Below are 14,092 nucleotides of genomic sequence, written 5' to 3'. Positions count from 1 at the left end.
ATGGAAAATAAGTGTTTATGAGGATGTGGCAAAAAAGGAAACCTTGGACATTGCTGGACATAAAGTAGTGCAGCCATTGTGGAAGGCAGTTTGGCCATTCCTCAGAAAGTTAAAGATAGAATTACCATATGAATCAGCAATTCCACTGCTAGCTATATACTCCAAAGAACTGAGAACAGGGATTTGAACAGATACTTGTTGTGGTAGAGTCAGTTGTCAGCTTGGCCAGGTGAAGGTGCCTAGTTCTATTGCTGTGGACATGAGCCAATGGTATGTGAACCTCATCTGTTACTCATTACATCTGCAGTCGGCTGGGAGGCATGCCTGCTGCAATGAATGATGTTTGATTTAATTGGTTGGTGCTTAAATGAGAGACTCAACGTAGCACAGCCCAAGCAGCTCAGCATACCTCATCTCAGCACTCTCAGCTCAGCCCTCTCAGCTCAGCCCAGGCCTTTGGAGATGCAGAAAGAAAACATCCCGGGGAAAGTTGTTGGAACCCAGAGGCCTGGAGAGAAGGCCAGCAGAGATCACCCTGAGCCTTCCCAGGTAAGAAAGAACCTCAGTTGAAAGTTAGCTGCCTTTCCTCTGAAGAACGAATGAAATAAATCCCCTTTTATTAAAAGCCCATCCATCTCTGGTGTGTTGCATTCTGGCAGCTAGCAAACTAGTACACTTGTATACCAATGTCTCATGGTAGCATTATTCACAGTAGTCAAAAGATGGAAACAATCTAGCTGTCCATCAATAGATGAACAGCAGGTATGTATGGTGGAGTATTATTCAGCTGTAAAAAGAAATGAAATTCTGATACATGCTACAATATGGATGAACCTTGAAAACATGCTAAGAGTAATAAGCAATACTGTATGATATCATTTATATGAAATAATTGGAGAAATAGCAAATTCACAGGGATAGAAAGTAGATTGGAGGTTACCAGGCTCAGAGGTAGGGGGCATGTGGAAGCTGTTGGTTGGTGGGTAGAGAGTGTAAAATTTTTTTTTTCTGGTGCATGCTTTTGAGCGTTCTTCAGAGGACTGCAGTGGGAACGAAAGGGGCATTGTATTTTCCTTTAACTTGCCGCTACCCACTCAGTCCTTATGTTTTAGCTGACCCTGCTCCATGCAGACATTTGCTGTTCGGTTCCCATTGTTCTTTCTGACAGTCCTTCTCGGCCAAGACTGGAAAGGCCACAGATCATATCTTTCCCCTTAGTGGTCACTGTGCAAAGGTGGCATGGGTAGACACCCATCGCGAATGCCACATGGTACAAATATTAAAGAAGGCTTACTGGGGGAAAAATTGTAAGCAGAGATGTCACAGAGCGTGCAGGCTCATGCTATTGTTATTCCAACAGGAGTAGCCCATGGATCCCACGTAGGTGGGCTGGGTTCAGAATGGCCAAGGTCCTAGGAGAGAGGAGCCCCATTCCAATGACCCACGTTATATCTATTGGAAAAGATGAGCAAGGACAAGCTAGATGCCTGTGTAACATAGAACATTCCTGGTGAGGAAAGAGGACTTATTAGAAAGAGGAAGCTTTCTGAGATCAGCTATTCGGAATTCACCTGCTTTCTCCTTGAATAAACACACGCCTGGTGATCTAGCTCTTTGCTAAGCTACTGAAACGGTGGAAGGGGTGAGTGACTAAGCCCACTCCAATTTGTCCTGAGTAGTCTGCTTAAGCTCCTTTGCCCAGACAAATTGCGACTGCCGGCCCATCCCAAACCAGCCAATCTCTCCCGCCTCCCCACGCAGGAGCAATTAATGAATCAACCTCAACCTTTAAAATTTTTCAGGTGGAAGTCAGATACCAGACCGCTGGGTCTCCCTGCCTGTGTAGGGGCGAATGTGAAACTCTCTACGTACTCCTGCTGAAGCCCCTCACTCTTTTTTTTCTTTTTCTTTTTCAGAAAATCATTTTGATCACTGCCCAAGATTTAAGTAGAAGTCATATATTCAATCATTTGGACTATCTATTCAGAGTAATTTATGTAGAGAATTACAATAGTGTGATTTACGTAGAGAGGTATAATAGTTACATAATGCTTGAAATAACTTTTTTAAATGAAAATGCAGATTATAAGAGGAGAAAATTATAATGATCATTAACATATTTCTTGTTACAAAAGAATTGATACAAAAGAAAATATTCTTAGAAAACAAAATGATATACTCATATCTCTATTTTATTCTGATCTCTTCGTTGCAATAAACCTGGACTATTTGTTAATATCAATGAACGTAGTTCATTTTAATGGCAATTAGAGAATATTTATTCAATAGCCTTTTATTGAAGACTTGCTTTTTCTTTTTTAATATATTATAAAAGCAATGAAGTTATGCATACTTTTGTGACTACAAATCTTGCTAATTTTTTCCTTAAGGTACATTTCTGCAAGTGAGCTCAGTATATACAGACACTTTTTCTTTTACTCTTTATCTCCCCCTACTATTTGTTTATTTATTATCCTTATTATTATTATTTTACTCATCTGTCCATACCCTTGATAAAAGGAGCATCAGACACAAGGTTTCACAATCACACAGTCACATTGTAAAAGCTATATCGTTATACAATCATCTGTAAAAATCAAGGATACTGGAATACATTTCAAAAGTGTCAGGTACTTCCCTCCAGCCACTCCAATACGCCATAAACGAAAAAGGGATATATATATATATATATATATATATATATATATATATATATATACACACACACATATATATATATAACGGGTAAGAATAACCTCCAGGACAGCCCCTCGACTCTGAAATCTTTCAGCCACGGAAACTTTATTTTGTCTTATTTCTCTCTTCCCCTTTTTAAAGCCTTTCACTCTTGACTAAGGGGTAGCACCTACGATCCTTCCATTCTGGGGATGGAATGGGAGTCACAGGAGGACCCTCTTAAAAAAACCTTCCTGACAAATTTCCTTTTGATTCTTTCATAACCTCAATATGTAAGTTATTGACTACCTACTTTGAAATTTTTCATGGTTTGAAATAAAATCAGACTCTTGCTTCATTGAAACTGAGCATGCAAGAGTCATGAAAACCTTCACAATGATTCTCATCCTTGGCTGGACAATAAAATCACTAAGAAGTTTTAGAAATTCCTGTGTCCCTTCTCCCCTAAAAAACCCCACCCCCAGATAAACAAACAAACAGATCCTATGCCCTGGCTGCACCCAGACCAAGTAAATCGGAATCTCTGGACATGAGGTCCAGGCCTCAATATGTTCTGGGTGATGCTAATTGTGAAATCAAGATTGAAAACCACTGCTTATGTAGAAACAAAGGCTTCAGAAATAGCAAACAATTACTTTTGGTGATTAAACATAATTCTAACCAGCTTTGCCTTCGATCATAGATTTAATTCGGTTCATCTGTTGTATGCCTTGTAGAAGCAGGCATCCTGACTCCACCCCATGTTGCAGTTTGTCCACAAGAGTTGGCTGCAGCCACTAGTGATTCTAGGAATTGCCCAGAACCCATTTTCTTGCTTACTTTTGTTGTGTTTGTTTCCTTTTGTCTGCTTAGCTTTATGAACGGAATTTCAAATTTTGTTTTCCCTCCTTAGCTTAGAGATCACTACATTTCTGTTTAAAAGTGTGCATTTGGGTCCCTCCTCCATTCCTTGATATGCACGTCAGTGAATTCACTCTACAACCTCAGGTAAGTGACTCCTGGTTCCCTTTGCTTAATTGATTCTTTAGCATCCTGTCAGGAGCTGGAACCTCTCCCTACCTCTCTGCCTGATATTACCACCTCTAAGAGCCAAGATGTTGGCCTGGGCTATAATAACAGGTATTATTAAAACTAAATTCTTTATACGTCTCCTTGCTCCTTCCAGACTGTGAATCTGTTGAAAACAGATTTGGTTCCTTCTTTTCTAAGTGGCTAATGCAAGTCTAGAAAAGACTGGACTCAATGCAGGGCTGCTTGAGGCATGGATTCTTCCCTCTACCATGGCACTTAAGTGGGGTTTGAAAATCACTAGCAAGGTATCACTTGGAAGCCTGGGGACTTACTGACCTCACACTGGATTTACCGAACCGGAAACCTGGGGGGAAGTGTATTAATTCTGGTGCAGCCTTATCTTTGGGACACTCAGCATAATGGCTCTCAGGCTGGTAGGCCTGTACTGGTTTGAAAGGATGTATATCCCCTAGAAAAGCCATGTTTTAATCTAAATCCCATTTCATAAAGGCAGAATAATCCCTATTCAATATTGTATGTTTGAAACTGTAATCACATCACCACCCTGGAGATGTGATTTAAACAAGAGTGGTTGTTAAACTGGATTAGGTGACGATATGTCTCCATCCATTTGGGTGGGTCTTGATAAGTTTCTGTAGTCCTATAAAAGAGGAAACATTTTGGAGAAAGAAGGAGATTCAGAGAAAGCAGAGCAGAACGACATAGCCACGAGAAGCAGAGTCCACCAGCCAGCGACCTTTGGAGATGAAGAAGGAAAACACCTCCTAGGGAGCTTCATGAAACAGGAAGCCAGGAGAGAAAGCTAGCAGATGATGCTGTGTTCATCATGTGCCCTTCCAGATGAGAAACTCTGACTGTGTTCACCATGTGCCTTCTCACTTGAGAGAGAAACCCTGAACTTTATCGGCCTTCTTGAACCAAGGTATCTTTCCCTGGATGCCTTTGATTGGACATTTCTATAGACTTGTTTTAATTGGGACATTATCTCAGCCTTAGAACTGTAAACTAGCAACGTATTAAATTCCCCTTTTTAAAAAAGCCATTCTGTTTCTGGTATATTGCATTCTGGCAGTTGGCAAACTAGAACAAGGCCAATATGGAAAAGCAAATCTAAAACAAAATCACAATTAAATCTCCTAAAAGCTGTGGTAATAACGTCTCATTACAAAAAAAAAAAGGTGCTACTTCAGCTCACAGCTCTGTTTTTTCCATTCTTCTACTGCCCCAAGTTTCTTTATCCCTTTCCTAGTCCACCGTCTTTCTGTGTGCTGTTCAGAAAGCCCTATGTGAAGCAACAGACATTTGTATGAAGTAGTGAGTTAGTCCGTGGATGGGGATGCAAAGCTGTTTTCCCACCTAATGAGTTGGACGAGAAGGGAACATTGGCTTGAGTGGATATGTGTCATGATAGCTGGGAGAAGCAGAGTCTGTTTTCATTAGTACAAAGCTTCAAAGCTGTGCAGAGTCACCTGGCAGGCTTGTTAAAGCACAGGTTGCTGGGCCTCACTCCCAGCATTTCAACTTATTAGGTGGGCTGGGGCTCAATATTTGAATTTCTAACAAGTTCCAGGTGTAGCTAAGGCTGCTGACCCACTGGCTACACAGAGTGGTAGATAATATAAGTAGGAGCTCAGGTAGGGGAGCTGGAGAGACTTCTCAGAGGAGAAACTCTTGAATTTAGGGATATTTAAGGCAATTGCTTCTTTGTTTACATATTCAAAATGCAGCTTTTTAGCTTGCCTTGCAATAAATGTATTTATGGCTGCTACTACAGAAAGTAATCTGATTCCACTTACTCTGAAGAGAACTGAGCTTCCAATAAAGGTGGTGTTTCAGTTTGCTAAAGTTGCCGGAATGCAGTATACCAGAATTGGATTGATTTTTACAAAGGGGATTTATTAAGTTAGAAAGTTATAGTTCTAAGGCCATGAAAATGTCTGAATTAAGGCATCATCAAGATGATACCTGGATTCTGAAGAAAGGTCTTCAGCATCTGGAATACTTCTGTCAATTGGGAAGGCATGTGGCTGGCATCTGCTGGTCCTTCCTTCCGGTTCATTGCTTTCAGCTTTTGATTCCAGAGTTGTCTCTTGGTTTCTCTGGGGGCAAACTCTGGATTTCAGCATTTAGCTTCACATCTCCTGGGGCATTTTCTGTCTCCAAGCATCTGTGCTTTCTCCAAAACATCTCCCTCTTAAAGGGCTCCAGTAGCAGATTAAGACCCAGCTTAAATGGGCAGTGTCACATCTCCATGGAAACAACTAATCAAAAGGTCCCACCCAGGGCGGTGCAATGATGTCTCAGTGGCGGACTTCTCACCTGCCATGTGGGAGAATTCCCAGAGCCTGCCCATGCCAAAAAAAAAAAAAATCCCACCCAACATGAGGTCTTCCCCCACTAGACTGGATTAAAAGAACATGGGTTTTCTGGGGTGTGTAACAGTTTCAAGCCAGCACAGGTGGGTATTTTCAAATGGGAGGAATTTGAGCAAAGTGAGAATTTAGAGAGAACCTTCTATAAAAACTTGACAATTAGAGTCAAAGAGATAATTTCCAACATGATAGAAGTGGATGATGTGTGTGGGTGGTGGTGGTATTTGGGAGGGGAATAAATTAACACAAAATTCAGTACCCAACCAATACAAAAGCAAAGAAGAAAGAAACATAAATGAATGGGGCAGGGATGGTGGTGAAGCTCCTTGAGCATCCCTAATGTTTTTAGTGACATTGAATATTTAAGAGCATGGTAACTTATTAATATTGGAATAAGAATGTTGAGAGAACAGAGGGAAATAATATCACCACGTCTTGCCTGCAACTTGTTTTCTTGCTTTTCAAATGATTCAGATGCCTGTGAGAAACACAGAGAAATGGTGGTAGCAGCTCCTGAAGCTGTTACTACTAAACATTTAGAAATTATAAGTATGGATGTAAATAAGACAGCAACTTGTGAACTTTTCATTCTTTTCCCTCAATTACCAAGAAATGAGGCTATAGACAAATGTGGTAGTTAGATTCAGGTGTCAACTTGGCCAGGTGAAGGAGCCTAGTTCTATTGCTGTGGACATGAGCCAATGGTACGTGAACCTCATCTGTTACTGATTACATCTGCAGTCAGTTAGGAGGTGTGCCTGGTGCAATGAATGATGTTTGATTTAATTGGCTGGTGTTTAAATGAGAGAGCGCAACATAGCACAGCCCAAGCAGCTCAGCATTCCTCATCTCAGCCCTCGCAGCTCAGCCCAGGCCTTTGGAGATGCAGAAAGGAATCACCCCAGGGAAAGTTGTTGGAACCCAGAGGCCGGGAGAGAAGGCCAGCAGAGATCGCCCTGTGCCTTCCCATGTAAGAAAGAACCTCGGTTGAAAGTTAGCTGCCCTTCCTCTGAAGAACAAACAAAATAAATCCCCTTTTATTAAAAGTCAATCCATCTCTGGCATGTGTTGCATTCTGGCAGCTAGCAAACTAGAACAACGAATGTCCTAGAGTTTCCTCCTTGTCTGTTCCAGGGAGTCTTTTTGTGCTACCTGCAGAAGGAGTAAACAGAAATGACCTTACCTATGGTGATAACATGTATTTTATCTGCTTAAGATCAGACTCCACAGATGGTCCCAGTCACAGCAAGGCCTGGCCATGGAAGACTTCTGTGTGAGCACCTTAAGGAGAGACCAGCAGGAGAGTCATGCTCTGAGCCTAGTGATTGCTAAGGATAGACTGGGCCTTGAGCAAAAAGCTATGAGACTTGCCCTCAGTGTGTTAGTGCTGATTCAGCTTAATCCTTTAGGCTAAATCAGTCAAACTTACAGTAGAGATCAATGCTCTGCTTCCCCAAAATTGTATTTTTGCCAGTTTTCTCTAGAGCAGTGATTCCCAACCTTGACTGAACATTAGAATCATCAGAAGGATTTCTAAAATTCCCAATACCCAAACTGTAGTCCAGACCAACTAAAACAGAATTTTTGAAGACCGAGGCATCTGTTTTCAACCCTGTCTGGGTGATTCCAAGGTATAGCCAATGTTGAATCTGAGTCTGGAATATTCCTGATTTGCTGGAAATTAAATATTATCAAACTTAAAGTCCTTTAGCAGTGGTTTGCAAGCTAGCTATTTAGAACGGGGTTCAAGAAAGCAACAAATGCATACTAACTAGTGAGTTTTCGGCTTGACAGAAGGCTGTCGTTTTGGCGGGGTTGGGGAGGTGCATGGTCCAGGAATCGAACCTGGGTCTCCTGCATGTAAGGCAAGCATTCTACCACTGAACTACCCGTGCACCCAAGGCTGTCATTTTGAAGATTGAAGCTTACAAACATCTTTGCAATACCTCATTAAATCCTTAAAACAAACCTTAAAGATGGGTAGTATTATATCCACTCTTTTTCTGATGGCAAAACTGAAACTTGAGGAGATTGGAACTTGCTTAAGTTCAATATAGCTGGTAAGTGGTGACACCAGAACCAGAACTTGGGCCTTCTGGACTCAAATCTAGAGTCATTCCTTCCCCTCTGAGCTGCCTCTAGGTATATCAGGATATCATGATTCTCTAGGACCTGAGAATTCATTGTTTACTCTGCTGTCTGAACCTAGACAACTGAGGAATATGAGAGATAATGTAAAATAACCATTTTCAGACTAATGGTATATTAGTTATTGGCCATTTGTAACCTAAACCTGAACTTAAAGTAGCAAATAAAATTTCTTAAGGCAATAGTCACCTTCACAGTATTCACTGAAATACTACATTCACAAACTCTTACTTGCTGACCTTTTCAGCCTTCTGCTGAGAACATATAAAATGCCACATTTTATACTTAAACAGAAGTGACCTTACCTAGGGTGATAACATGTATTTTCATTATACTTGGTTTCTGATGATCAGAAAATGAAATCTAACCTCAAATGAGTATTTGCTATTGTTCTAGTTTGCTAGTTGCTGGAATTCAATATACTAGAAATGGAATGGCTTTTAAAAAGGGAAATTTAATAAGTTGCTAGTTTACAGTTCTAAGGCTGAGATAATGGCCCAATTAAAACAAGTCTATAGAAATGTCCAATCAAAGGCATCCAGGGAAAGATACCTTGGCTCAAGAAGGCTGATAAAGTTCAGGGTTTCTCTCTCAAGTGAGAAGACACAGGGTGAACACAGTCACAGTTTCTCTCTCTGCTGGAAGGGACTTGGTGAGTGTCATCTGCTAGCTTTCTCTCCTGGCTTCCTGTTTCATGAAGCTCCCTGGGAGGCATTTTCCTTCTTCATCTCCAAAGGTCACTGGCTGGTGGACTCTCTGCTTCGTGGTGCTGCAGCATTCTCTGCTCTCTCTGAATATCCATTCTCCAAAATGTTTCTCTTTTATAGGACTCCAGTAAACCAATCAAAACCCACCCAAATAAGTGGAGAAATGTCATCACCTAATCCAATTTAACAACCACTCTTGACTAAATCACCTCATCCAACGAGATGATCTGATTACAGTGTACAGTATTGAATAGGGATTATTCTGCCTTTATGAAATGGGATTTTGATTAAAACATGGCTTTTCTAGGGGGCATACCTCCTTTCAAACCAGCACAGCTATGATTTTGAAAAATTATATATTTTCTGCCCTTTCTCTCTTATTCTATATTATTCTGTGGAGGCAAGGAGGGTCTTACCCATTCATGTGGCTTTGGAGATATAGGAAAATGTTTTCATTTTGTATTTTAACTTTTGATTTTGAAATAACTTCAGTTATAGGACAGCTAGAAAATAATACAAACCATATACAGAGAATCCCAGTGATCTCAAGGTACCCATATTCACCAATTTTAATATTTATCACCTTTGACCTGAGAACAGGTTACACAGATGATACTTGAACACATAATACTTCTGTGTACACTTCCTATGAACAAATATATTAATTTATATCATCACCTAAGGGTAGTTATCAAGTTCAAGATATCTAATATTGATATAAAGCGTACATTCTACATTTCAATTTTTTTCTTTTGTTCTGATAATGCCCTTTTGAGCTTTCCTCCTCCATTTTAGATCCGATCCGAGATCATGAATTTCATCTGTAATTCTCTTTAGTGTGTCTTTCTTCTTTTTCTTAATTGTGGGAACACATTTACACTTACCACTTCCACATTGTGAGGTTTGGGGCATAGCGCCCCCATGATCTGGAAAAACGCATAAATTTTCTGGCCCACGCCAGAGAAGTCTGAATCTTTTCTTTTTCTTTTATGTCCATATTACCCCCAAAAGAAGCAGCTGAATGAGAGAGGTGTGGTAGGTGGCATGTAGAGAACGTCAGTGCCTGCAGAGCAGAATTCACGGAGTTCCGGGTAGCCAGGGGCATTGTCCATAAGAAATTACACCTTAAAGGGTAATCCCTTGCTGGCAAGCAATTTTCTAACCTCCATCACAAAACACTAATGGAGCCAGTAAAGGAAAAGTACTTTGGTTGACCATGCTTTCTTATTGTCCATCCAGAAGATAGGCAGCTGGTTCTTTTCCTTTCCTTTCAAACTCAAGGGTTAGCAGCTTTATCTACCAGGGGTATCTTTATTATGAACCCTACGAAATTGGCACAAAAAAGCAAGGTCACCCTATCCCTTGTGGTTTTAAAGCCTGGGGCTTCTCTTCTTGGCTGATGCATGTCCTCTGAGGCACTGTTTTTCCAATAGAGGCAGTTTCATCAGCACTGACTGCTCCAGTTGGTAGCCTTTCTCTCCACTCGGTTTCTTCAGGGTTCCAGGAAACTCCCTACCTCCTGTCTGCAGACACTGCCTCTCCTGTTACTTTTACACTACGATGGAGAAACCTTTCTTAAAAAAATTTCAAACCGGCCTCTGCTGGCCTGAAAACTCTTTACCTTCGTTTTCCTTTAGGGAACCATATAAGGACTTAGCCTCTTCTCATTTGATGCCAGAAACTATCAGAATGTCTTTTTTATGACAATCCTGTATGTGAAAGAATGCATTCTCAACATGCAGATCTCATAGTTTATAATAATACTTTGCTGTTGTTGATGTATATTTATGGTATTAAAAGGTAAAATATGTGAAGATTATATACTATTATACATCTCATGAATTTCTGAGTTTCTAAACTTTTTCTGTGTTTGTTGGCCTTCATGTGTCATCTCTGACTTCAAAACTCCCCCAAAATTCCTGTTTAAATTTCTTATGCAGACCCTGTGACATATCGAAACTGCATTGGGGAAAGTTGTGATATGGAAGAGAGAAGTATTCAACAACTCTTCTCATCCCAAACCCTTCCAAGCCATTCAGTGGGAGCAACCACACTCCCAATGTTGTGCTACCCTCACCACCATCCATTACCAGAACTTTCCCTTCACCCCAAACAGAAACCCTACACTCATCTTGTCTTAACTCCCCATTGCTTCTGTCCTCCACCCTTGGTCACCAGCACTCTACTCTTTTGTCACTGAATTTGCAGATTCTCCGTTTCTTTGAGATTACCATGGGGCTTAAATTTAACATCCTAAATCTACAACAACCTTACTTGCCTTGATACTAACTTAACTTCAATAGCATTCATAAACTATTTTCCTATACCCCTCTGTGTTCCCAAATTGCATATTTATACATTTTGAGGCCTATATCATTGATATATCATTACATTTGATACATTTGCCTTTTAGATCCTTTAGGAAGTAAAAAGTGGATTTATAAACCAAAAAATACAATAGTACTAATATTTATATTTACCCATGTCATTATCTTCATCAGAAATCTTTATTTTTTCATGTGTTTTCTGTCAATTGTCTAGCATCCTTTCCTTTCAACCTGTAAAACTCCCTTAACATTTCTTTTAGGTCTGGCTTATTTGGGAAGTGTCTTAATTCTTCCTTCAATTTTTTTTTAATGTATCAGTTATATAGTTAGGTTCTTTGGAAGTTTAGAACACCAATTTGTGAGGACAAACTCCATTTGGGAGAGAGAACATAGAACACAGGTAGCCTCGGAGTTGAGGCTCAGCTTTGATTTTTTGACATAAGTTGTGAGTCCACAGTTTTCTGATCAACCTTGCACTGCTCTGTAAGCTCATATTTCTCTTTCTTTGTGTCGAAGATCTCACCTTCCTGGTGTCTGGGCTCATGCAGCTTCTTCTTCATGAAGTACGCTTCTGTGAGATGTTTTGAGATTTTCACATCACTTATGTCAATTTTGATGGAGGTGGCAATGACAAATTTCTGGTGTGTCTTAGGCAGAAGACCTTGACTGAGGACCAGGGATCCAGTCACAAGTGGCAGGCCACCACTCAGCTGCTTCAGGAGAGCCACTCTCTTGCCCCTGTGGTGACCAGTGGGGATGATCAGAATGGTCCCAGAGTGGGGATGCCAGACTGCAGCTTTCTCTCATGCTCACTGAAGGTTTTTTTTTTTTTTTTTTTTTTTTGCCATGGCTCAACAGCTTCCAAGGCACATCTTCAGTAGGATAATATCTAGGCATTTTGCTAAGTGTAATCACCCTGGTACCTCCATTTTTTTTGTCATCACCAATGGATTTTGTGACAGTAGCGAGAACATTTTCCTTCTTTTTCTTTTCAATCCTGGATCTAGCTGCTGAAAAAAAATCTTTTTGTACATGGCCTTTCTGGAATACATGCAGATCAGGAATATCTGCCATTTCCTCTGATGAGGACCGGGTTTCGGCTGCAGTGATTCTTCCCTTTCTTGCAGATCGTATAGGAAGTAAAAAGTGGAGTTAGCAGCCAAACACACAATAAATTTATTTTTACTTACAGTGTTACCCTCCCTGGAGATCTTTATTTCTACATGTAGTTTTGATCAATTGTCTATTGTCCTTTCCTTTCAACTTGCAGAACTCTTCAGCATCTCTTGTAGGCTTAGTCTAGTGGTGGCAAACTCCCTTAGCTTTTGCTAAAGTGTGAATGTTTTAATCTCCCCCTTATTTTTGAAAGTTTTGCTGGATGTAGAATTCTCTAGTGGCAATTTTTTTTTTGCTTTCCAACTGCCTTCTTGCCGCCCTGGTTTCCAATGAGAAATAGGTACTGAATCTTATTGAGATAACATGTTTCTCTCTTACAGCTTTCAGAATTCCCCCTTTTATTTCTGGTATTCAGCGGTCTGATGATAATATGCCATGAACTAGATTTATTTGGATTTGGTCCGTTTAGAGTTGTTGAACATCTTGGATGTTTATATTCATATCTTGAGTTAAATTTGGGAAGCAGTCAGCCATTATTTACTTGACTGTTCTCTCTGTCCCTTTCTCTTCTTCGACTCCACAATGCACACATCGTATGCTAAATAATGTCCCACATGTTCCTCAGATGCTATTCACTATTCTTCTTTCTTCCTTCTGCTTGTCTGATTGGATTATATCAGTTGTCTTATCTTCAAGTTCACTGATCTTTTTTTTTCTTTCTTCTTCTTCCAGCTACAGCCTGCTCTCAAACCCCTCTTGGAAATTTTTTATTTTTGTTCCTGTGGACTTCAACTATATTTGGTTCCTTATTATAATTTCCACCTTTACTGATGATCTTTTTGTATTCATCTATTTTTCTGATTTCTTTTAGTTCTTTGTCCAAGCTTTCTTCTAGTCTCTAAGTGGATAGGACTTTTATTTATTTATTTTAGCTTTCTTTTTTAAGTCTTTGGTAAATCCTAGATCTGGTCTTCCTCACTGATGGTTTCTAATGCTTTAATCTCCTTTGCCATTCCTTCCTCTTTCTTTAGTGTTTTATAACTTTTTGTTGAAACCTCAACGTTTTGATATTTTAATGTTATCACTGAAATTTAGTGGCATCTGTTCCTTAATCTTGTATCCAGTTTTATGAGAGTTCTCCTTGAATGCCAGGAGCTAAAAAAAAAAAAAAAGGAAGGGGATGTGTTCTAGTTGCTAGCTGCTGGAATGCAACACACCAGAGATGGATTGGCTTTCAATAAAAAGGGGATTTATTTAGTTAACATATAATGCTTCAGAGGAAAGGCAGCTAACTTTCAACTGAGGTTCTTTCTTATGTGGGAAGGCACATGGTGATCTCTGCTGGCCTTCTCTCCAGGCCTCTGGATTCCAACAACTTTCTCTGGGGTGATTCCTTTCTGCATTTCCAAAGGCCTGAGCTGAGCGTGAGTGCTGAGATGAGGTATGCCGAGCTGCTTGGGCTTTGCTACCTTGTGCTCTCTCATTTATGCACCAGCCAATTAAATCAAACATCATTCATTGCCCCAGGCACGGCTCCTAGTCTACTGCAGATGTAATCAGAAACAGATGAGGTTCACGTACCATCGGCTCATGTCCACAGCAATAGAACTCGGCACCTTCACCTGGCCAAGTTGACACCTGAACCTAACTACCACAGGGTGGCGGTGGGGTGGACAGCAAGACTTTCCCCATT

The 14,092-nt window shown here is 40.4% G+C and overlaps 2 protein-coding genes and 1 non-coding gene across 3 annotated transcripts in view; 1 reads left to right on the top strand and 2 right to left on the bottom strand.

Annotated features, from left to right (window-relative positions):
- The first annotated feature begins 1,404 nt into the window (after positions 1-1,404).
- The window catches only part of NAA35 (N-alpha-acetyltransferase 35, NatC auxiliary subunit), a 153,285-nt gene continuing 140,597 nt past the window's right edge, over positions 1,405-14,092 (top strand). Inside the window, exon 1 of the mRNA XM_077148627.1 lies at positions 1,405-1,642. The gene's annotated coding sequence lies outside the window, so the exon portion shown is untranslated. The remainder of the gene's footprint in view (positions 1,643-14,092) is intronic.
- Positions 7,926-7,996, bottom strand: TRNAV-UAC (transfer RNA valine (anticodon UAC)). Its single transcript has one exon. It is a non-coding gene; the product is annotated as a tRNA-Val (tRNA).
- LOC143661800 (large ribosomal subunit protein eL6-like) lies at positions 10,041-12,180 on the bottom strand. Its single transcript, XM_077135132.1, has 2 exons — positions 12,091-12,180; positions 10,041-12,059 (listed from the first exon to the last, which is right to left on the bottom strand). Exons 1-2 carry the CDS (start codon positions 12,178-12,180, stop codon positions 11,703-11,705), a joined length of 447 nt encoding a protein of 148 aa, XP_076991247.1. The 3' UTR covers positions 10,041-11,702.

The sequence above is a fragment of the Tamandua tetradactyla genome, chromosome 2, assembly GCF_023851605.1.
Source record: "Tamandua tetradactyla isolate mTamTet1 chromosome 2, mTamTet1.pri, whole genome shotgun sequence".
Lineage (NCBI taxonomy): Eukaryota > Metazoa > Chordata > Mammalia > Pilosa > Myrmecophagidae > Tamandua > Tamandua tetradactyla.
Note: the sequence above shows the minus strand (reverse complement) of the source record. Positions and strands in the feature narration are given on the sequence as shown.